The 24,954-nt window shown below is 46.7% G+C and overlaps 1 protein-coding gene and 1 long non-coding RNA gene across 3 annotated transcripts in view; one reads left to right on the forward strand and one right to left on the reverse strand.

Moving 5' to 3' along the window:
* The window catches only part of OPCML (opioid binding protein/cell adhesion molecule like), a 1,137,420-nt gene extending 1,118,397 nt beyond the window's left edge, over window positions 1–19,023 (reverse strand). For both annotated transcript variants that reach the window (XM_032167929.2, XM_032167925.2), the window contains exon 1: window positions 18,591–19,023. In XM_032167929.2, coding sequence (XP_032023820.1) covers window positions 18,591–18,651 — 61 coding nt within the window. In that variant the 5' untranslated portion in view covers window positions 18,652–19,023. The remainder of the gene's footprint in view (window positions 1–18,590) is intronic.
* Window positions 37–14,607, forward strand: LOC131384625 (uncharacterized). Its single transcript, XR_009215655.1, has 4 exons — window positions 37–276; window positions 8,978–9,103; window positions 11,205–11,279; window positions 14,407–14,607. It is a non-coding gene; the product is annotated as an uncharacterized LOC131384625 (long non-coding RNA).
* Window positions 19,024–24,954: the final 5,931 nt, after the last annotated feature.

Raw genomic sequence — 24,954 nt, forward strand, 5'->3', positions numbered from 1 at the left:
CCCCAAACATCAGTGCATGTGGTTAATGCAATTCTCATCCTTTAAAAACCCAACTCAAATGTCACCTCATCTGGGAAGCCTCCTTGATGAAACCTGGCAGAGCTAGTTTCTTCCTTCTTTGCGCTTCCATAGGATTGTTTATGCAAGACTGCAGAGGCAGTACATTGTGTTTTGTTAATGTGTTCACAGGATTGTGTGTCCCTGAATGACGCACTCAAGGAGAATGGCCTTGTCTTAGACGTCTCGCCATCCTGAGCCTCTCGTGCCTGGTAGAAAGTGAGTGCATAACTGATACCTGTTGCATAATGACCTTGTAGAATCAGTTGTTGCCTATGGAGCTTTGCAAGGAAGTAGCTTTTATCTAAACTAAATTTGGCATTTATAATGGTTCATGAAAAGATCTTAATTCATGAGCTGCATTATAGAGATTAAGAGTTTAGCATCTAAAATTGTTGTCAGGAACACAGCAGCAAAGAAATCAAGCCAGCAAGGTCAGTTGAATACAGGAAAAAAATCATGATTCAGTATCCCAAAGGGTCAGTCCCTACACACCAAGCCCCTCTAGGGCTGTGGAGAAGTCTGCCACAGAGAGTTGGAGAGCAAATTATGCAAGATAAAGAGACACTTCAAGGCTGGTCAAGAAACGAAAACAAAGACACCCCAAAACTGTGGTAATGGTTCACATCACCTGGCATCTGCAAGACCTTGGAGATACAGCATTGTCAGTGTTTGTAACAAGGATCATAAGAGGCTTTGATGCAATGAGGAGCCAATAAAGGGGATACTGGTCAAATAACCTTCACATATGCCTTCTGCAGCGATTGTGTGCAAGGGAGGCGAGTTGGCTGCTCCCTAGTTTTGGAGCTTTGGAGACACTGACCTCTGGAATGTGGGCTTGATTCTTTAGCTCCTAAGTCTCTCCCAAAAGGGACTGAAGAGAGAGGGAAAAACCAAACACTCTTATTTCCTGTTTGCCAGCTCCATGTCAGCTGCCCATGTGTGCTCCCTTCCTCCTTGTCTGGAGTGCTTGGCATCTGCTGTTACTGAAATTATTGCAGGGAGACACAGGGTACTCTGAATGTCCTGCCAACGACCCCTTTAGGTTAGAAGTAACCTAAAGACTAAAGTCAAGAGTCTTTTTTTAAATATTTAGGACAATTCTCACTTTTTTATGGTAGGAGACACCTTTCTTTTCAAATTGGCTCAGTACTCTTAATTGATCTCAAAACTCTATTGCCATAACTGTACATAGGTCTGCAGTGTTATTTATAACCCACTGATTTTAAATACTGCCTTTTAGCTTAGCTTTATGTTTTTGTCTATAGGAAATGTGTCTGAGCTGTCACCCTCACTCCTGCGTACCCTCAAGATAGTAGACTAAAATATTGAAGTCTACCCTAAAGAAAGTTGCTGGAACCATTTGCCCAGTAAAAATCACATGCTCATTGAGAGAGTCAGTCCAGCTAAATTAATAATGCAGCTCTGGTGCAAGCCTTCTCATATCTAATTTATTCCAGATATACCACTCTAGAACAACCCTACTGTTATACCTAATAGTGTTACTATCAAATATGTTCATCTTATTAGCAATCCCTAAAAAGTATTCATTAAAGAGCATCTGGAAAAGATGAAAAATTTGATGACTTGATTCACAGGTTCTGGATAAACTGAATTTCCTGGGAAACAGATAAGCTGAGAACCAGAAGCTCCTCACAGACTTGAACCAGAGCAGGTCAGAGGTGCAGTCCTGTAATACAAGAAGAGAAGGCCATCTTCCACCAGCTGGGAGGAAGACAACTCTCTTCAGCTAGAGGGGTTGCTAGGATACCGCACTGACCATTTAAAATCACAGAGCAGTGGTTCTCAACCAGAAATGATTTTGTTCCCCAGGGGGCATTTGGCTGTGTCTAGAGACATCTTGGGCTGTCACGGCTCAAAAGGTGCCACTGGCATCTGGTGGGTGGAGGCCAGGGATGTTGCTAAACATCATACAATGCACAGGAAATTCACATAACAAAGAACTATTGTGCCTAAAACGTCAAGAGTGCCAGGGTTGAGAAGCCATGCCATAGGGATAATAGAAAAATCAAGTTCGAGAAGCTAATACAAAACCATAACAATCAAGAACAGGAACATTACTGAAGGGTAGACCAGCTTTATGAGCCAAACAGTGACTACGCCCCAGGTAACCAACCAGGAATATGAGGAATACAGAGAAGATGGATTTTAATGGACTTAGGGTGCATCAAGAGGGAAAGGAAGTACCTTTATGATCAGTCCAGAAAAGCCAGAAACTCAAGTGAGAAATTTGGGGGAACATGTTAAAAAATTTTTAATTTCCTCAAGGGTCAAGGCAGGCTCTCCAAGGGCCAGGGCTCCTGGATTCTGCCAAGAAGAGGAAAAAAAAAAAAAAAAATTTCTACCGATCTTAATGATTTCCCAGTCCTCACAGCGCCATTAGTGAGTCCTAGTTCAACTTCGCGGAGTGAGCAGTTGAGCAAATAACAGACCAGAAACTGATCAATGGAGTCCAGCGCTGGCTCCCACGCCTGCTTAACACAACGCCAGCCTCATCCTCCAACAACCAGACATGAGGACAGGTCTACGTGTGTAAGGCGCTTATCAGGAGAAACAACTGGGAGAGAAGCTGGGCAGGAGCCATAAGAGCTGGGAGAGCTTGGAGACTGCAGCCCCCGCTGAGGGAGAGCAAGGCCGGCAGCTGGTGGGTGGAGGCAGACAGCACAGTGCAGCTCTGGGGAAGGCTCCGAGGCACCCGGGGAGGCCTCGTGTCAGTCTCCATCAGAGGAGACGCATCTCCCACCAGTGGGCCTGACTTAGTATCTCCACTGCATTCTGTTATGGCCAGATAGTGGCTGAGAGGACCCAACCTTGGAACCGTCACAGCCAGGGGCTTCGGAGAGCCCCATCGGAGGCTCCTGCTCAGTCACACTTCCCATAGCCAAAGATCTGGGGACACACTCACACCACCGCTGCCGGGGCTGGGGCTGGATTCCAGTCACTTCAGGATAAAAACTATGCTAAGAAGAGGCATCGACTCCTAGTTTTTCCGAGTTTTGCTCTTTTCTGTGTATCTCCATGAGTATGTTTTAATACCTCTTTTGAAAAATTCCAACTCTACGTCAGCTGAATTTCTCCTCAGGCGCAAGGGTGCTTTCCAGCCTAAACCAGGAAAGCTAAAGCCTCAGTGTCCCCAGGGTAGATGGTCCCTGGTGCAGAGCCGGGACAGAGCGGGAGAAGGCGGAGAACCCTGGAGATGGAGAGTTACAAGCCACGGGGATGGATGGTCCCTGTCCTTGGCCTTTTCTTCTCGCAAAGACTGTTTTGCATTTATTTCCCTTCAGTGGTCTTTTTTTATATATATAAACAGAATATTCTGGATGCAGGTCTGTATTCACTGATGTGTTACTCATTTTTACCACAAAGCTAGCATTGTTGAAGAACATTACAGCTGCCACAAGATGGGGTCTTCCGTAGCAACGGCATTGTACCCGCATCCAGAGTGAGCTGTGGCCAAGGACACATCCCCACGCAAAGTCCCAGAGGGAGGCAGTCAGAGCCAAGCCATTAGACGCATCTTCCCAAGAATGATTCGACATTTCTCTCTGGACTCCGTTCCCAGTCACATGGCGTGACTCTCTGCAATGGTCTCCAAAGTGGTGCTTGTCCACAAGGGTCTTCTGAGTGATACACGGATGTGAAAGGAAGGAATATCAGAATTCCTATTTTCATCTATTTTATCTTACTCTTTTTATCATTGTATATAAGGAAAAATGTGTAGTGATTATATACTTCTATACATGTGTAGTAGTAGCATATATATCATTTATACATGCATAAATATATATTGTATGTGCATGCTTAAAATGTTTTTTGTAAAAACCATAGGAGCTCATAAACAAGAATTTGGGAGCCCACTGATAGTACAGCGGGTCTTAATTTTTTAATAGTGGAAAGTGATCGTGTACTGCTAGTGTAATAAAAGCGGAATTCCACTGGTTGATGAAGGGCAACAGGGAGTGGGGGCAACTCCCCCATACTTACCGCTAGGGTAGTGGGGGTCTGGACTGCACAGACAGAAACCCAGGCATCAGGACAAGGGGCTGTGGGAAGCGACCTGAGAGGCATCGTCTTAGGGGACAGAAAACTAATTAGAGCCGGGCTGAGTCCTGGGCAAAGCCATCAGTGCCAGGGTCCGAGCAGCAGTGAGCAGCACCAGGCCACAGAGCTGAATGGAGGGACACATCTCAGCAAGAACAAGGTGTTTCTGAAGAAGGGAGGTAAGAACTGGAGGAGTTTTCTGAGCCAGAGTGAGTGAATGAGCAACCACAGCTGCTTTTTCAGGGGGCGCTCGTGACCACCGTGTGTGCAGAGTGGGAACGGTCAAGGCTGTGCACCTTGCTGAGCACCAGGCACAGAATGGGCAAGGAGGATGACTGGGGTCCTAAATTTCTCCATTTCTGATGCCCAGGAAGCAGTCTCTTTCTCTAGCACTGCCAGTTCCGAGGAAGAGTCCCATGGCACTTCTGCCTCTGATGTTAGAGAGAGACAGCCTCCAAAAGACCCCTCATGAGCAAAAACAGGTTCACAAGAGGAGTGCGGTGTGCATAGGTATGTGTGGCGTGTGTGGAGATGAGTGTGCATGTGTCATGTATATGGGTGGGTGAGGGTGGGTGGTGTGTGTGGATATAGGCAAGGTATGTATGTGTGTAATGTGGGAGGATGTATAAGTGTGTGTGGGGGGGTGTGTTTGTGCTCATATCGGTGGGTGGTTTGCAGGCATGGTGTGTGTGTATAAGTGTGTTTGTGCATAGGGATGTGCATGGATGGGTTTGTGTGTCAGTGTGGGCAGCTATGGGTATTTGTGTGTATAAGTGTGTGTGCATGGATGTTTGTGTATAAGTGTGTGCGGGTGTGGGTGTGTATGCAAGTGTGTGTGTGAGTGTGTGCATTTAAATTTGCATGCACGGGTGTGGGTGTGTATGCAAGTGCACGGGTGTGGGTGTGTATGCAAGTGTGTGTGTGAGTGTGTGCATATAAATTTGCATGCACAGGTGTATGTGTGCCTATGGCTGGGCAGTGTGCAGGTGCTGGTGTGTATGGGGCTGGGGCCTGGACCGTGGCAGGTCCTGGTGTGTTGGGGGCTGGGCTGTGAACAGTGGCAGGCCGGAAGATCTGCGGCAGCCGCTGTCCATGCTGAGATGCCCTGTGCCCGCCCCCTTGGGTTCTGCCATGTCTAATTGCTGCAGCTTGCCCTCTGGTATGTCAGGCAAGGAGCAGCCCACAGAGGTGCCTGCCCTGTGGGTGACAGTCCCTGAAAGCCTCCCTCCTCGTCTTCAACACGGGAGGTCCTCGGCCCCGCACAGGAACACCCTGAGGGCTCAGGATTCCTTCTCCCTGGTGCGCTGCGAGCTCCCCTTGCGGGGTTGCTGACTCATCTTCTGCCTCCATCTCTGTCCCAGCAGCCCTTGTGCTGGGTGGGCTGGGCTTCACCTTTGCCCTTCCTTGTCTCTGGCTTCCAGACACTCCTAGTCCCACTTTCTTCCTAACTTTCCGCCTAGTTCGAACCTTGGCTTTCTGGCTTCACTCTGCCACCTACCACCAAATGTTCAATGCAATACAAAAGAGGAGACTTCAGGAAATTTTGAAAGCATAATTACGATATTTTTATGTATTAATTTATTTGAGAAAAATAAAGTCCAGCCATAGACCTAAGTGCGAGATCTGTTGATGATGAAGCAAGTCCTACAGCCAGCATCTGGGAGAGACACAACAGAAGGACGAGGGAAACTTTACTGAGAAATCTGTCACAGTCACTCTGTTCCCAGATGTCACCACCAAAATGTAGCTAAAAAATAATCATGAACAGTTGAAAATAAAGGGGAATCAAGATTATAAGATGCTTTTACCAGGGGAAAAAAAGCTATAATGCATCTTCCTTGATTTCTCCCATCTCCCCTAACTTCCCGAACTCCCTTGTGTTTCTGCTCCTCAGCCACAGCATAAAATACGACTTCGATAACAAACAAACCTCTTGCCCTCCCAGGCACACATGCTGCAATGGTGCTTCTGGAATACTGACTGCGTAAAAATGTCAATGGCTTCTCCCACACCTCTAATCTACAGGCACATGTGCCTGCCAGACAAACCTGACTTCAACCAGCCAAGCTTAGCTGTGTCTAATTGCCTTCTAAAGTAGCATCCACTGTTTCTATGAAATTTGACCACATCAACATAGCTTCTGCTGCATGTGAGACAGACCTGGGGCTGGGTGCTGAGCAGCTCACAACCAAAGCTAGATGGTGCCACCTTACGTCTCTGAGAGTCTGCCCATACAAAGTGAGGCTCAGAGACCTTTATGAATATTAAGACATAATGAAGAATGAATATTCTAGTCCCGAAGGAGGGTTAGAGCAGCTCTCCACCCCACCCCAGGCAAGACAAAGAGTCAGTGTGTGGGTAAGGTACAAAGAGCTCCACTGTCCTCCGGAGACCCAGTTTATGCTGAAGTCCTGCGGGCTTTTGCTGCCCAGAAGACAGCCTGGTAACACAGACAGAAGGACTCCTCCCAAGTGCAGTGTGCGTGGGAGGTTCCTGGTCTCGAGGGCCATTTTCAGAACTGCAGGCCAGCTCACTATCCCTGCTCGAGCTGGGTCTTTTTCTGAGGCTCCCAAGAAGCTGAGTCTGCTGGATTAGGGCAGAGTACAAGATGGGTATATGACTGATCCCAGAAAGGCAGCCCCTTTCTCCCACACAAGCAGAAAAACAATGGTGCTAAATCAGTGGTGCTCATTCTGGACTTAGCACAGCATGGGTGCAAGGCTTTGTGGGGACCTGAGATGATGTTGTGGTTTCCCCTTGGGCCTGGGCAAAGACGAATCTCACCTCTAGGGATGCACTCATCGGCCCATGTGTACAGAAATCAGTCAGGCCCCTTTCTAAAACCTGTTCAGTGGGTGTCAAAGAGGACCCCTCTTTCCACAAAAGAACATTCTGCAGCCAAACACCATTCCCTGAAGTTCTACTTTTAGTAGTGACTGCAACTGTAAGAGGCAGGCATTATCAGCCAGGCCTGGTCTTCACGGAGCCAGAGAGCACTTTTAGCTTGACTTGAGGCCCCATGTTGGAGCTCTTTCTGAACCCATTTCAGGTCTCGCATCACAACCCAAATGGCAAAGTCCACGTTCTCCGGCAGGGCTCAGCTGGGGAAGCATAAGCCACTTCCCAGTGTTCTCCATGGGAAAAAAGAGGCAAACCAAACATTGACTCATGCCTGGGAAGTGAATGCAGGAGTTCCCTGGATAGGCCTCCTGCTCCAAAACAAGAGTCACAGACTCTTTGGCATGCACTCCACTGCTAGTTATCATCACAAGCCGTCCTAGCCAGAGAGAGAGGAAGTCACAGAAAATGGAGAGAGAAATGCCCAGAGAAGAGTTGCCTTCTGAAGCAAGGCAAGGAGACCTGGCAACCTGGAACTGCACAGCACTTCAGAAGGGGTGTGTCCATCTGGCTCCTCTCCTGACCTTTGGGTCCACTTGGGAATTAGGCAAAACAGTTCTTTTGGATTTTACAGAGAGAATCACAGGTGTTCAATACATTAAACTGCTTGCCCAAGATCACTGGGTTCATAAGCTGAGAGGCAAAGTCAGAGGCCATGTCCTGGGTCAGGAAGTCAGTGCTTCCTTCCACAAGGTGGCGGCAGGACAGCTAATTTTTTGCTTTAAAAATAAGTAATTTAAGTGAAAGAAGAAAAGAAACAGTCATCTGGACCATAACAAAGAAGTGGCCCAATCTTCATGGACATTGTGGGCTAAACTGATGGCAGTTATAAGGTAGTATCCATTGACTCTCAAGAATTCACATCAAACAAAAGGAGGGTGGGGCCCCCCAGAAACAGATGCAAAATCCTGATAGTGGTTTTCATCATTCCTTCCCATCTGGGCTTCACCCAAAGAGGCATCCATCCCAGTGCCAAGTAAGACTGGGCACTCTCTCCTCCATGGGATAAAGCCAGGGGACTCCCAAGGAAACTCCAGCTTCTCTTGGAGCCTGTAAGCTGATGGGCTATTTCCATCTGCCACATTCTCTCTTCCAACATCCTCCTCTCTTTGAGGGGTATGGGAAATCCCTTGGCACTGGGCTGTTCAGGAGAACCAGGTTAGCTTATTCAGAGAAGCCAAAGGCTTCTGTAGGTCTTTCTTCCTAGGAACGGAAATTCCCACAGGGGCTTGGCCTCCCCACTGTCCTGTTTCAGCCTGCTACCATCTGACCATATCTGGCATGGTTTTGAGTCTGAACTCTGGCTTCCTGTTCTACATTTGTCTGCAGCTCTTTTGGACCTATTGTTTTGATTGCACCCGTGTCTATGTTGTCAACTGTGAAGGCAGTGTGGTGGTATTAGTAAGAGGGAGGTAAGAAGACCTAGTGCATTGGGCTCTTTCCCTTAGTAGCACACAAAATAGTCATGCTATACATGTATGTGATTTGTACACTCTAAGCCACCATTTAACATGAATCATTAATATAGAGACTGTGGGATTCTCAGTATAGATTTTCTCTTGGCTTAGTGCAGAGCCAAGCCCAAACAGATATTTAAAAATAGATGTTTTGATAGTGTAATGATGATAAAATCAGGTACCTGTCATGGTGTGTAGACCAAACAAGTCAAGTTGACACATATCTGGCATTTGGTATTGTACTACCCTGAACATATTCTTCTGTATATCAAGGATCAAAGTATTTCTGGAAGTCTCCCAGATCATTACAAAGGTCATTCAAAGTATGCAAATGCCACTGAAGGAGACAGGGCTTCTGTTTGTTTGTTTTTGACCTGGATTCTAATCTTTGGGTAAGAGGGAGCTTGGAGCTACCTTGTTCCACAATGTTCTTTGTACACTAAGGTGAGAGAGCTTCAAGGGAACACAGTAATGGCCAAGGTTATAGGTCCGTTTTCCAGCAGGGTACCAGATTGAGAGGCAAAGTTCAGTTCAGCCCTTCACTATGATGTTGATATGACACCCGACAAGTGATGAGAAGAGCTGTATTCAAGAGGGGACTCAGTCACTATCTGACTATGTGACTTCAGGTAAGACACTCAGATGCCTTTTGCCCGAGTGCTTCATCTATAAAATGAAAGCACTCAACTAGACAATTTCCAAGGTCCCTTTTGATTCCAAGGACCTTTCACTTTTTAAATGAATTACTACAATTTAAAAAATGTTTGTAGGGAGCCAGCCATAGATGCCACTCTCTGCTCAGAGGGGTCCAGGCGGTGGGCCATGGGGAAGTCATACATGCTTTGCATCATGATAATATTTGTGAAGTAGTTGCATCTTGGTGGCCACAAGCTACTTTGGGGTCCAATTAGAGCATTTCTAAGATGCCTGGTTTCTTCCAGGAGGAAACAACCACAGGCAGAATCCAGGAGACAAAACACAACTAGGGCTTTTTGTAATATTTTTGAAGGGTAGAGAAACTGAGTTATTCAATTTTAAGCCCTACATTAAACCCAGAGAGGGCACCAGTTAAGAGACTGACATTATTAGACTGCCAAGAAGTATGGGATTTCTAAAAACAACCTATTCCTTGTGCTAGGACAAGATCACACCTAAACCGAAAGAGATAGCATACAAGCAGGAACCTGAGGACAGACACTCTTCTCAGCACTCTCCCGGGGTGTTAGTGCTGACAATGGGGAGACTTAGATTTCAGTTCTGCAGATTCTGACTCCCACCTACAACTTTCCTTTAAAGGCTCCCAAGTGCATTCATGTCTCCATTCCAACCAATATTTCCTAAGTTCCAAGGCACAGCCATCTCTCGCCTGAACTACTACAGTAGTCTTCCCATTAGTCTCCCCCTTCCTGGTTTGTTCTCTCCCAATCCATTCTGCAAACTGCAACAAGAACAAGAATAAAAAATGTAAATCATTAATCACATCAACGGAGTTCCATTATTTCTAGGATAAAGACCAAAATGATTCACATGACCTTCAAGGGCTGCCTTCATCTTCTGACCCCTTACCAGGCTGCCAGCCTCAACTTGGCCCATGCTTTCTTCCTCTACACTCCAGTCAGGTGGGAGAATGTGCTCTGATTCTTCATGCTACGGGACTTCTGCCCATCCTATTCATTCTGCCTCTTTCTTTGGTCTTTGCTTTTGGGTTTGGATAATTTCTACTCCTCCTCCTTCATATCTCTGTTCAATTGTCACTTTCATAACCAAGGCTTCGCCAGGCTCCCTGGCAAGATCAAGCTCTCCTGATAGACAATCACAGCACCACACACCTCCCTTTCCATAGTTTTATCTCAGTCGTGATTTCACAATTATATGGGTGTTTGTTTGATGCATGTCTATCTCTCCCTCTGGACTGTAAACTTCATGAGAGCAGGAACCATAGCAATTTTTGTTCAGGCATACATTCCCAATGTCTAGCATAGTATTTGTCACATAGTAATCACTCAATAAATCACATGTTGAATAAATAAATGTGCTTGGTACTGTAGAGTATTCAGAGATGAATAAGTCAGGATCTCCGCCATTCAGAAGCCCACGGCCATATAATAGCAAGACTGTGAAATAGGCCAGACTGTAATAAGTGAGTAGGTGCAGGAAGTGACCCAGCACCCTTTTTTATATGCTGTGATTTGCTAAGCTGCTTTTTACCTTTTCTGTATGAACATCAACCTGTTTAAGCATTGATTGACCATTCATGACCCTCTACTATGCCATTGCATTTTTGTATCTCTAACCCAACATTGTACTTCTTATGAACAACAGAATTCTCCTTTTGATTGGTACAGTTTTTACTTGTTAGCACCATGGGCATGATTCTAAATTTCAAATAATTGGGGCCATTTCAGCAGACACCCTGATTAAATGTGCTGAGTAATTTTAGTTTGTATTAAACCAATAGCCCACATTAGGGCCCACATCTGTGTTTACGGAACGACTCGCACTCTCAGGCGTGTCTGTCGCAGTGTGCGATGTGAGATCCAAAAGTGTGCTGCTCCAGCTCTGTGCTGCTGCATGTGTGTTTGGTCGCTAGCTCAGAGCTGGTGTTTATTGACAAGCAAGAACACTGGAATGAGTAATCATTATAAGCATTCCCTGCACATTCCCATCTCTCAGAAGCGAGCCACATCCCCAAGCTTCTTGCCCTCATTTTTGCCCTCTTCTTGCCCACAGAGGACAAGCTGCTGGGCAGGCCAACCCTCAACACCTTTGAGGACTCAGTGGGATGGAACAGAATGATTGCCTAAAGTAAGTGAGCACTCACTATTTATTTATTCATTCATTCATTCTCTCGTTCATTTGTTCAACAAATCTGTTTGAGCACTTGCTCTCTCCCACCCATGCTAGACACTGAGAATATATTGGAGAACAAAACAGGTGTGGTCTCTGCCTGTATAAACAATGGTCTAGGGAGGAAAGAGAGACATAAAACCAAGAATTAGCTTGAAATATATGGACTCACAGTTTTAGAAAAGAGAAGCCTGGTTCCGAGGACTTGCACAATAGACAGGGAGGCCTCGCCTTTTTTAAAGCATAAAGAATGATCTCCTGGGAAAGCAGTATTTATGCAGAGTTCTGAAGGATGGAAAGGATGTGTAGCCATAAAAAATTATGATAAGAGGATCAGAATTTCGAAGCTCAGGTCACCTGACAGGTGAAGCCCTTGAGGAAGGAGGGAACATGCCTTGTCTGCGGAAATGAGATGGTCCAGAGTGACTAAAGCCCAGAGCTGGAAAGGCAGAGAGCTGGATATGAAGCTAGACAGATGCAGGGCCAGATCATGGCCTTGTGGGTCATTTGAAGTGTTTTGAGGTCTATTCTAAAGTCAACCAGAAGTCTACATAGGGTTTTAGGCAATGCGAAGATCAGATCACAATAGGGCGACATCTACCCTGCCTACCTCACAGTCTCTTAGTGAGGAACAAAAGAGACCAAAGATAAGTTTTTCCAGGTGATCCATAAGGAATGAGACCACTGTGTTTCTAAAACCATTAGTAATTCCCAAGTGTGGCAAAATACCATTTGTAAATTCCCCAGGAATAGAGGTTCAAGAATGACCGCTCAGGCCATTTGAGAGACTCTGCCCCTTGAAGTGCCAGAGAGCCTGGTTTTCTCCACGTTGGAGTTCACTGTGCAATCTGATTGTCACTTATCATTTCCCATGCTAAGTGCAAGCAGCCATTCCAATCAATGGCCTGTGTCCTACTGCATCGATTCATCTTGGCCTTTCCAGGGGTCTCTCAGCACAGCATCTCCACTCATTAACGAGAATGCGCCTGCATCATAATGATAATCCTTTGCACTTACCCAGCACATTGCCCGAGGGGTTCTCAAAGCATTTTGTAAACTTTTAATTCAGTTATTCTAGTGACTGCAGGATGGTCCCCAGCCTCTCCAAACCAAGAGGTCTGGGGTGGGGGTGGGGACGGGAGGTGATGGGAGACAAGCACAAACCCTGCCTCTAGCACCTACTTACTGGCTTTGGGGCGCAGAGGCGAGTGGGTGGATGTGCAGGGAATCTCTGCGTTGCTAGGAAGAAGCATTCACACATGTATGGCCGTGTCTGGCACAGGCAGCTTGTGGGCCTCCTGCCATGTGTGCCCACAGGGAGAGCACCAAGGCTGGGGGCTAGAGTTGGGAGTTCTGGAAAGGCAGATATAGAAGGCAAGAGGGAGGACTTGCTTTCTTTAAAGAGCTGTGAATGTGATTTTGAGAGTAGCTAAACTCTGGCTTGGAAGTGCATGTGTGCCTTGCGTGTATATGTGTGCAGGAAGGCGCATGCATCTATGGTTGGCAAGAGGGTGGTGAGAAAGAGAGGAGGAAATGTATGTTCACATGCTTAGAGGAAGGCGGTAGCAAGCACATTCATCTTCAAGCTTCTCTCTGGTTTTGGATTTATTTTGGCTCCCTTCTCAGGGCTACCTTTAATCCTTCCCTGAGCCATACAAATACCACCATCTTGGGGTATCAAGTGAGTGGTGTATAAATCCAGCAAGTGGAACTACATCCATGCCCTACTGTGTTAGAGCCATCCCCACTCCTCAGGGAAAATGCAGAGGCAACCAAGGCTTTGCAGATAAGTAGCAAATTCTAAGTCTGGGTCTCCCACCAACAGCATAAAAGGCAAGAGGGACAAATGTCCTCAGGACCTAGCCCTGTACTGAGGACTGGGATCGGAAGGAGTGGGAGAGCAGAGCCACCCCAAGGTGAAGCCACCTGCCTGGCCCTCCCTGTCTGGAAAGTGCCAGTCAGTATCAGAGGTGCTAACATCCACTGCTCCTGACAGCCTGGCTTGTCAGCAGCCACAGACCATCTGGGGGCTGACACTTGAGCTCACTGACAGGAATCACAGTTTGCTTCCATATCTCTCTGTCTCCAGCCCCAGGCAGCTGCAGGCGGATGGCAGCAGTCCATCTGCAAACAGGGCTGCAGGCTGAGGGGGTCCCTGTCCAGTGGACCAGCATCAGAAAAGCCAGTGCCCATAGGCCAAAGGCTATTAGATGGGGCTCCTGGAGTTCGAGCTGTCCAAGGCTGACCTACAAGTCCATGTATCTAGCACCCTGCCAAATATGCCACAAAGCAATGTTTTGAGAGACCAAAGGTGCCATGTCTGTTGCCTTAGTTTTCTACAGCAGAATAACTAAGACCTAAAAGCTCAAAGTCAGAATGCATATTTCATTGGGGGGTCAAAAAGAAGAAAAACTTAATAATTTCCTGTTTTACTGGATTAATGATTTTCGAGGCAGGAGAATATCTTAATGCATTGTTTCATCAGAACCTATATAAAGTTTTGTTCAATAAATGAAGGAGTAGATTGTCTTTTACTAATTTTCCTAACTGTGACAAAGACATACATATATGGTCAGTATGATTCTACCTTATCTTCTCCCATTTTTAACAATAAGGAATGTCCTCCCCCCTTCTCCAACATGTGAGTTGCCTTCTCTCTTTACCCTATTCCTAGAGGACCAGGATGAGTTTTTGTAAAATAAAAATTTAGAAATGTTTATTTGCTATCATCTAACCTAGGTGTTCAGCTACTCTGTCCAATTGGAAACAAGGTTCATACAAGGCTGGAACCCATTCTACAGATTGGTAAACTGAGACTTAGAGGATGCCTTGAACAAACGAAATAAGCCTCAAAGAGCAACTAATCAAATAGAACATGCTCAGCTTTCAGCATACTTAGAGGCTTGGGTGGAGTCCCACTTAAAGGGAAGTGCACTCAGCCCCAGGCAGCCCTGACAGTTTTGAGGCTGTAACCACCAGAGATAGTTCCCAGTAGCTGGCATGGGAGACCCAGGCCCAGAGCTGCTAGACAACAAATGCAGGCAAGTGCCAGCTGTTTAAAGAATCTCCTTCTGTAATTTTCTAGATTACAGAGATGTGGCCAAGGGTGCTAAGAATTCGAGAAAGCCCAAAGGCAGACAGGACCGAGGGAACACGGGAGAACCTCAAGCCCATCGGGATCTCTGATTAATGTCAGGTTGAATAGTGCTGCCCAGTTCCAGGCTACTGAAAAAGCCATCTTCATGAAGCAGCTGATGCTATCTCCTTCTCAGTGCCTGCTATTGCCACTGGGCCCATGCTGAATGCAGACGACGCAGTCTAACCTTATTAACATGTCAATCATTTTTAAGGGATTGAGGGCCACATGATGGCATGAATCCATGATGGGCTAAAGTATGATGAGGACTTGCTCATGACCAGATGCTCCATCCTTGTTCCTATCTCTTTCTTAGTGAGTCTGGCGCATGGATTCCCCCACTAGACCCCTTGTGCACATCAGGTACTCTTAGCAGGTTCCCCGGCTCTGGGCTGGTGAGAGGCTAAGGAGCAGGAAAGGAAATCATCAAAATTTGGCTATAGAGCCCGCCCCCAGGCCTTACCCCAAAGCCAAACATCCCAGCTCAGAAACTCAAGATCTGGGGACTTCCCTGAAGGAAGAAGCAGGAAGGTGTGTGCTAGAGAAGGAAGAATCCTAAACCGCAGAGAATTTTCTATCCAAGCCCAGGGTTTTCTGACCCTAAAAAGGCAAAGCCCGTTTAAGGTGCAAGAGATGAAGTTGTAGCCAGAACCTGGGCTCACAGATCAGTGCATGAAGACACAGCTCAATCCAGGTTGGGTAAATGGGGACCCCTCCCGGCTAACTTCCCTGCTTAGAGTCACAAGACGAAGGAGATACAAACAGGATGGGCCAAGAAGAAGGGGACAAACAGGAAGTCATGGTCTGAATTTGAGCAAAGAAGTCTTCCAGGTTAGCAATCCTTGCATCATGGCGCTGGCCCCTGGAAGGTCTTGGGCAGCACTGCGCCTCAGGAACCGAGCCTTGGCTGCTGGCAATGACAACGTCTTCTTGCCCTTACTCCACCCTGCCTCATGGCCACAAAGCCATTTCTCAAGGCTGGAGAAGAAAAGGCAAGAAGACAGGTTTTGACTCAAATACTCAAATACTGTAGGCCACAGTCACAGGTTTTAAGTGACAGACAGAGTGGTTTGCAGGTAATCAGAAGGACCTGGGATGCTAGTTCAAAATGCTTCTGTCTGCGATGAGGACAGGGACTCCACATTTTAACCTGCCTCTCTCCTCCTAGGTGATTCTGATGCACATATCTAGCAGTATTCGCTTCCTGCTTCCTACAGAGCCCCCAGACCCAAGGTCAAGAAGGCCACCAGCCCAGACTATCTCTCTCCTCCTACTGGAACAACCAAATTACCCCCACCGGGGTGTCCAGCGCCTCGGACTGTGCCTCTAGCATGACAAGTCAATTGGCCACGGGCCCTCTGCCCTGTCTTGGGTGTGGGCTCATCTCAGTCTCCACGTGTGACTGTCTTTTCCATCCCAGAAATTCTGCCTAGAAAAGCTATTTGTGACATCAGTCTCCCCGTGGAAGGTACCAGGCGACAACAGCATTAACCTTAAAATTATTCTGGGATGGATATGTGTTTTACCAAGAAATAGAAGCTGCAGAATAAAATGGCATCGAGGCCTAACCAGGTCAAGGTTCCATTATTACATCAGCCTTCGGTTTTTAGACGCAGTGAAAGTAAGTGGCTAACGAGCTGGTATTAATCCCTGTGGGAGAAAAAGCATCATCATTTGAAACAAAGAAAAAAAATTCTAAAGCTGTAACAGGAAGTAAAAGAAAAGAGAAAGGAGAAGTCGCAAGCAAGCCATGGCAGCTCATCAGAACTTCTGGATCCAGCCAGGTTTCCCACAGAAACCCCTCAAGCAGTGAAGCATTCTTTCACTTAAACCTTCTAAAGCTAACTTTTTCTCCTCCCTGTTCTTGTTCTTACCGGGCTCCTGACACAATTAGCATAAGAGTAGCCCTCAAAGCAGGTAACAGACTCTTCAGAAAGAGGGGACGTTGCAGTGATGTCCACGCCCTGCCCTGCCCCGGAAGACGGGGGGATAGCTTGTCATTGTCATCCACCACGCTCAGGACGTTCAGGCAGGGGTGCAGGTTCATCCTCCTTTCCCTCAGCCGGCTTTAGTTTCGGGTACTTCTCCCGCAAGCAAGGTCTGCCTGCTCCCCGCCAGTGCAGTGCCACGGGACCCCTAGAGGGAGGTCTCACCCTGGCTCCTGGCTCCTTCAGGGCGCGCTGCAATGCAGCTTCTGCAGACTGGGGCTCACCCCCCTGCCTTGCTTTCTAAAGTGTAATGTTATGATTTCTGCCGTGAGGGGCGCATCCACACAGCCAGGACTCCCTCGGGATGGGGTTCCTGATCCTTGCTCCACACAGTGAGGGGAGGGGAAGCGGGTATGAGGAGGCCCCCCGGAGCTGCCGTCCAGCCGGGCACTTGCCTACGCAGGAAAGTTTGTCTTCTCCTGCGGGGACCCCGTGCACCCACCTGGCTCCCTCTACCAGGCTCAGGCAGGTACTGAGTGTTCGCTGGCTCTGCCTTCCCCGCTGAGCACAGCCGCCGGGCTGAACCCCCTAGGATGCGGCTGGAATTTGGAAGAACAGCAACAACAACCCCCACTCTGAACTTCTTGGTCAGCCTAAACAAACAGCTGGGAACATGGTTACGCAGAGCCCGTCCCTGCTTTAAAAAGTGCCATCTTCATAGGGTGTTACACAACATTACAGGCTGGATTACTTGTTTTAGTTGATCCTCTCTTCTTTCTCCCCAGTAAACTTCCATTTTTTCTGATTTCACTTTGGCATCTTAGGACTACTCAGGGAATTATATTATTAAAAACAACACTCAAAATATTCCCACAAAACCCTACCAACTGATACTGACTATAAAAACATAAAATTGTATGTTTTACCTATAAAAAGGTAGGTAAGGTTTTAAAATCTTAGCATTCATGTCTGTGTATATATGTATGAAAATTTAGGTTTAAGCTAATGTTTAAGTCAATGCATGTATCTCAATTTGGGGGAAAAAAAGAGATCCTGACTGTGCGGGGGGTTTGGTATGAAAACCGACACTTTTGCTGCTGCCTAAAACCTTGGCAAGCATAACCGAGCCCCTTTGGCATTGTTTGAAAGATGCCTGCAGGCATTCAGTTGTCTGCTTGCAAAGGACTCCTGTGCAATTATCAAATCTATTAAGACGCCTTGGATTTTGCAATGCTTCTGCTAGGCTCATTTTGGTAGGATTGCAGCATCTTACCTGTGTCACTGCAGACTTGTTTTCCCCAAACAAGTAACTGCTGTGAGAGGTGGGATCACATTTAAATCATTAGACAAGGTGGGGAAGGGGCTGGGGAGAATCAGGCAAATCCAAATTTCCAACCTTCCCTCAGCAGGGGCATTCCAAATTCTGCCAAGGGAAATTCACATTCCTGATGTAAGGAACAGGAAGGAGATACTGAGAGGATCCCACATTTCAAGGGCATAATCTGCCCATTTGGTGGAAGGATAAAGAAAGGACGGCAGGCAGTAGAGGGTCTGTGTTACAACAAGAAATGCAGGAGCAGATGAGTGAGCAGAGAAGGAGGGATGGGGCAGGGAAGGAGCTCCAGGGGGAGAGGGTAGGGGAGAGCAGCTCCGAAGGAAGGGAGGGAGGAGGAGAGTGGGGAGAGGAGGAGAGTGGGGAGAGGTGGAGAGAGAGAGAAAAGAGACAGAGAGAGAGACAGGGAAGTGCAGAGATCTGGACTGATTCAGAAACAGAGAGACCACCATGACTGAGAGAGAAGAGAGGGTGCCCCTTCCACCCTGCAGGTCCCAACATAGGCAGCAAGAAGGATTTATGGCTGGGAGTTCAAACCCCTCTTCTCCTACCCCCAGGACCACAACTGGTTAATGCCAGTTGGTGCCTTTCACTGAAACAGCAGTGCCTCACAGCATGATGCAGATCTCGAACCCAGCTCACTGGATCCCCCGAATAGAGAGCAAATCCCGTGCTGAAAGCATCTGCGTGCCTGTGAGCGAGGGAGTGTGTGTGTGCGTGCACACAGCAAGCCTACCTCTTTCACTCACATGCATCTCACACTCCCCGTCCTCACCCCTTCCTCCTTGCCTCTCCATCTCCCCGCTGCCTCTCCTGCTCTCACGTCGTACAATCGACCCAGGGAGAGAAAACAGCCTTCCCCTGTACGGTACCTGGGATGAAGAGCAGGGCAGTTGTCGCCGAGAAGACGACCCAGTAGGCAGGATGGTACATCTCGACACTGCGGTGCTCTCAGCTGCCGGGCTTGCTACTGCTTCTGCTGCTGCTACCGCTGCTGCCTTCCTCTGTGCTGAATTCTGAGCAGGTTTAAATCCAATGTTTGCAAAGGGAGGGAGAGAGCAGAAGAGAGAGAGAGAGCGCGAGAGATGGGAGCAGGCAGGCAGCGTCTCTGATTTTTTTTCTTGCACATACACACAACTGGTGAGAATCATCAGCACCAATCTCTACAGGGCTCAGAGCAGACCTCCTCCAAGGCACGCATTGGCTCCACTCTCCTGAGCGACGGAAGGAGACTTTCCTGCTTGGAAGGCTTGACTCCAAGGGGAGTCCAAGCCGGCCCCTCACTCACTCCCTCACCGGAGCACAGCCCTGCATGTTGCTATCCGTTTGAGTATGTTGGTGTGGGGCTCACGTGGACACGTGAACACACACGAGCTCCTTGGTGGGCAGTGGAGAGGGCCTGGCACTGCCAGCAGGGCTCAGGGCACACCAAGAAAGAAAGGTTGCTTGGCAGAAATGTGACTAATGCCCATGCCAGTTCCTTATCATTCTTCCTTCTTCCTAGTCTCCAGGCAGGGATGGAGCAGGAACTGCTACCCACGGGGAGAGCTCAGACATTTAAATCTGCACCCCACCCTCCATTCGGCCATTAACAGCACTTGGAAGCAGTTGGTTTTCCCAGCAAGGAGATGGGCATGTTACAGTTTTAACCCACGATGCAGGGAGAATTGGACAGTTCCCCACAATCACAGGATTCTGAAACTCTACCAAGGCAAGATGCTATAGAAGCTCAAACAATTGCTGTGATTACAGCATAGGCAGGGACAGATTCAGATTAGATCTCAAGGAGGCGGAAACTTGCTGAAGTCATCAGAAATCTTCAGGAGGAGAAGGCCACAGAAGGATACCTGTGGCTTCCTTCTGTTCTTTTTTTGTTTGCTTGTTTGTTTGTTTTTGCTTCTCCTTTTCAGGGTCCAGTCTGTCCCTTCCTCTGGAACAGCAGTTTACACAGGCAGTTTACACAGGGAGGCAGTATCTCTGGATGTGAGAAACCCCAGAACTTTCCCCTGCTCCAAAACGGCCTGCTTGACCTCCCTAACACATGCTTGTAAGCAGCACACCTTGCTGGCTGAGTTATGCTGCCACTGAACTATACCCTGAACTTGGAGGGTCTGCGATCAAAACAGCACCTAGGTATTAGAGAAGGGACCGAGCAGACTATTTCTGTCCCAAGTGCCCTCCAAAGACCTCGAGTGGCTTGGATTCCTTCCCAGCTCCATGTGTCCACACCTCGAGGTCTGTGAGTGACACTCCACAGGAGATCATTCTCCTTTCCTCCTTTGCTGCAATTCCCAAAGTTTTCCCAAGTAACCTACTACGGGCAGGTATTCCCCTCTATCACTTCAGTTAATCCTCATCAGAGTCCTTCCTTGTAGGCACTATGACCCCTGAATTTTCAACTGAGGTTGAGAGCAATTCAGTGACTTGCCACACAGCTAATGAGTTAAGATAAAAACCCAGGTCGGTCCTGCAAAATCCACACAGTTTTTATAAAGCAGCCAATTGCCAACAAGTTCTTTGGGCCTGACTGAGCACCTCTCTTTCTATAAAATAAATCCTGTTTACTTTTAAAGAAGTAAAACAATTGATTACTTCCCTCCTTATGAACAAGTCAGAAAACTTCAGCAGTAAAAGAGAAAACATATGATGACTGTGTCATCCGCTGACATTTATGACGTACCTACTTAACATAGTCATTTTTTCAGGGATGAGAATATGAAGAATATGATGTGTTCTTGTCAATAAAGGGTATACAGTATATGTCAAGAGATCAGCCAAAAGTTAGCATTGTGACTTTGCGAAAGTACATAAAAAATAATAGGACACATGCACACTGTTAGAGTCAAATTTTGTAGACCTCATGACTGCAAACATGTCGTTCACAAGCAATTTGATATGTGAATCCTTTAGGCAATGCTGGAATCCTGCAGAAATCCAGAATTATTACCAGTGGCTGAATCCGCTGGAGAATACAACTGGCTTGAAATTGTGGGAGAGATCAGATAGGCCACAGAAATGAGACGGACATCTCATGGAGGGGAAGAGAGGAGACACAGGCAGAAACCCTGCAGCGGGGAGTTAGGGGAGGAGATGGGAGACCAAGAGAGAAAGACCTTGAGTCCTAGACCAGTGATTTAGAAATTTCCCCCTGCTGGGAAAAAAAGTTAATTTCTTTCTGAGCAGGGGAGTGCTGTGAATGAGAGGGAGTTAATTTATGGAAATTAATCCGGGTGAAGTGTACAGGAGGGATTGTGGCAAGCATACTTGTTAGTAGGCATGGCCCAAGTTTGATAGATCCTGGAACTGGTGGTAGCAGTGGAAGAGGAAAAGAAGGGGGTTGTGTGTGGAATGCAGAAGAGTTAGGAGGACGTGGTGACTGATGGCATTCTACGGATAACAGACATCATGCATTCACCCTCTGCAGGCTAGATTTTTTTTAAAAATATTATCACATTCAATTCCTAGCCGTGTACTCTATGAAGGTGTAATTATGCCTTTTTGAGAGATGAAGAAACTTAGAAAGATTAGGTAATTTACCCGAGGTCACACAGCTAGTTAGTGACGGCCAAAATTTAATCCTGGGTTTTTCTGTTTCCAAATGAGCGACTCCCGAGAAGAAATTATCATATTGGGCACCATCATTTTATTGAATATTCACATGCCAATCACTCAGGTATTGCCTTTACAAATCCCTATTTATCTATCACCCACACAGCCTAGAGGGAGAGACTGGAGCTCAAAGAGTTTTAATAACATCCCCAACATTTTAGAGCTGCCCAGGCGTGGAGTCCCGGTTCAAGGCCTGCCTTCACCTCTGGTGCTCTTAACCACAAGGAGGAAAGAGAAGGAGCAGCACTGGCAGCCTAGGAGGGGACCGCGTCCCCGTGCTGCCTGTGCAGTAGCACCTGAGGACATGGAGGTGCATTCCGTGCAGCCCCAACCCCACTCCAGGAAAGAGGGGCACACACTACCACTCAGTAGCTAGTGGCCAGACAGGAACAAACTTTCATTAAACTGTCTTGGGCCAATCACAATCCTAGTAACTTCATAAATTTTCTCTGTATTGCTAGCCCATTTCACATAAATTTTCTCTGTATTGCTAGCCCATTTCACTAAATGTTTTCTGTATTGCTAGCCCATTTCACAGATCAATAAATAGAACAAGTTACAGAGAGTCTCGAGTCCCTCCTCTAAGACTAATAAGTGGCAAGCAAATTGAGGTCTTTCTTAGGCCAGAGTTTACATTCTTTCACCTTTCCCTGTCGACTATATTTTTGTTTTAAAAGCATGCATTTATTCTACCAACACTTTTCCTAGTCCACACACGTGCACACATGAGCATACACACACACACATACCCCGAGTCTTTTAATTAAATTTACATTTAACGCATTTCGATGTATAGCAAGGAAAAATTTTTAAAATTTGTATGCCTAATATGATCTTCCTTAAGGAAACACATAAATATGTATTTTCACTGATCGATTCTTTTAGGTCTATTATATGATTAAAACATATGTCTCTTTTATTTAAAAAAAAGTAGAGGAAGAAATGTATAAATGCATATTTAATCAATAGATGGCACCAACTCTGTAAAGAGATATTACGGTCTACTGGGTCTATTTAAACATCTTTAAAAAAACAAATACAAATAAAAATGCTTCAATGAATATTTACTAGGGGGACTGCTCTCTTCTCTGGGGTAAATAATATGCAATTTTATACCTTCTGTGAATCTTTATTTTCTTCTTCCAAAGCAAACGAAATCATCAAAACTGTACTTAAATAGCAATAACGTGGGGGAACAAACCAACTAACACCGGGCAGTCGTGCAAGGAGACTTGACGGTCACACTCACACTTCGGACTAGGATTCTTTCTTCTGGAACGTCGGTGTTGGGCCGACCTCTTCAAAGGCAGCGGCCAGCTTCCTAGGGCCAGATGGGAAATGGGAATGTTGGATCAGGGATGGGGTCCCCCTGGGTCCAAGGTGTGCTCCTGTCTGATGCCAGTCCTGCCCCTTCACATCAGCTGCACGACCTTGGGCAAGGATACAGGGACTTCCCCTGACTCATAGTGTTTCTTTGTTATACAGAGAACTGCACTGATGAAGAGATTACCTTATGGTATTTTATGTATCCATTCATTCATGCAATAAATACTTCTTAGATACCTACTCTGGGCCAGGTACAAACCTACTACATGTGACGCAAAGAGACACAATGTAAAGCAAGATAAGACTGTCCTCACCCCTCCAAAATTCAGAGAATAGAGGGGGAGGAGAACATTGAACCCTGAATTGATTGCATTTATGACAAGTGTGTGTAGAAAATATATAGGTTGATGGGAAAGCATGAGATACAGGTACACCTGGGGATGAGGAGAGTGTGAGACTGCCCTGAGGACAGGACTTCTAAGCTGGGATCCCAGTAGGAGCTTCCCAGAAGGAGGAAAAGCCCGAGATTGTTCCTGGCAGATAAAAGTAGCAAGTGCAAAGCCCTGAAGCAAAGACTAGACTGTGTGGACACTAACGGCTCTTTAGTGCAATTCACATTCACCCAACCTTCTGCTGAGACAAACTCTGCAATAAATAGTGTTAAGATGACGGATTCGTGCACTTGGGAGCCCAACAATGGAACAGGAAGGATGGATTTTTAGATACTGAAGTACTTGTTAGGGTGGGGGCTGCCTGCAAAAAATAAAAAGCGGAAGATGATAAAACATTACAGATTAAAATCTGACTCTTCCACTTAAGCTTTCAATATTCCAAAATGAACTGGAGCCTCCCCAGCTGTAAGTGATTCCCTGCGAGCAAGTGGAAGACTCTGGAAGGCACGTTAACTCCTTTAAACCACAGAGGTGTCATTTAGTTCAAAGGAGCAATGATTTATTAAACGACTGGCTTAGGACTAGAAGAGTAAGCCCTTCTGAAGTCCCAGGGACTCGCTTGCGATGGGAGTTGTCCCTTTGGACTCAGGTCTTAACCTATTTCTGCTACTTCTTCGAAATTTGAATCTGTTCACAAAATATCTTGGTCAAGCCCAAGAAAGCCTTAACAGTAAGTATCACTTAGGAAACATGCACTACGTTCCAGGTTCCCTGCAAGGCGGCTAACATGCACCGCGGCTACTCTTCACACCAATCCCTTCCACAAAGTAGACATCGCAACACACACTTTACAGAAATGTCAGCTAGGGTTTCCCCAGGGCTCCGCAGAGCATTGGCAGAGCTGAGATTCACTCAGACCTGGCTGACTCCAAAGGCCACGTGCTTTCCATCCTCCCTCAAAGGTCTCCGAAACGCTTACATGAAATCGTTACAAGATTTACTACATGATGTCAGCATTACACTTAAAAAAATTTTTTTAAACCTTAAAGTAATATATTACATGGTTTATCAAGTTATTAGTGTTAAGTGCTTAAGATTGAAAACAGCATTCCAAATCCCACCCCGCAGGAGCAACAACTTCCATCTCTTTTAGCTATTTCTTCCGGTATTTGCTTCCTTTCTTTTAAAAATATGCTTATGTTTTGGGGAGGCCGAGGCGGGCAGATCATAAGGTTAAGAGATTGAGACTATCCTGGCCAACATGGTGAAACCCCGTCTCTACTAAAAATACAAAAATTAGCTGGGCATGGTGGTGGGCGCCCGTAGTCCCAGCTACCCGGGAGGCTGAGGCAGGGGAATCACTTGAACGCGGGAGGCAGAAGTTGCAGTGAGCCGAGATCGTACCACTGTACTCCAGCCTGGTGGAAGATTGAGACTCCATCTAAAAAAAAAAAAAAAAAAGTGCTTATTCTTCCACTTCTTCATTTAACAATTTTTAAAGTGATTTACTGACTACCTACTACAGGATGAGGATTTAACCTTGTCCACTGCTAACCTCACACCTCTCCTCTCCTTTTTTTTTTAGATGGAGTTTCACTCTTATCACCCAGGCTGTAGTGCAGTGGAGTGATCTTGGCTCACTGCAACCTCTGCCACCCGAGTTCAAGAGATTCTCCTGCCTCAGCCTCTCGAGTAGCTGGGACTACAGGCACCTGCCACCATGCCTGGGTAATTTTTGTATTTTTTAGCAGAGACGGGGTTTCACGATGTTCACCAGGCTTGTCTCGAACTCCTGACCTCAGGTGATCCGCCTGCCTCGGCCTCCCAAAGTGCTGGGATTACAGACGTGAGCCACCGTACCCGGCCCCCTTTTTAAATATAAATAATTTCACAGTGTTTAATTATATCA

The sequence above is a fragment of the Hylobates moloch genome, unplaced genomic scaffold (genome assembly GCF_009828535.3).
Source record: "Hylobates moloch isolate HMO894 unplaced genomic scaffold, HMol_V3 SCAFFOLD_11, whole genome shotgun sequence".
Taxonomy (NCBI): Eukaryota; Metazoa; Chordata; class Mammalia; order Primates; family Hylobatidae; genus Hylobates; species Hylobates moloch.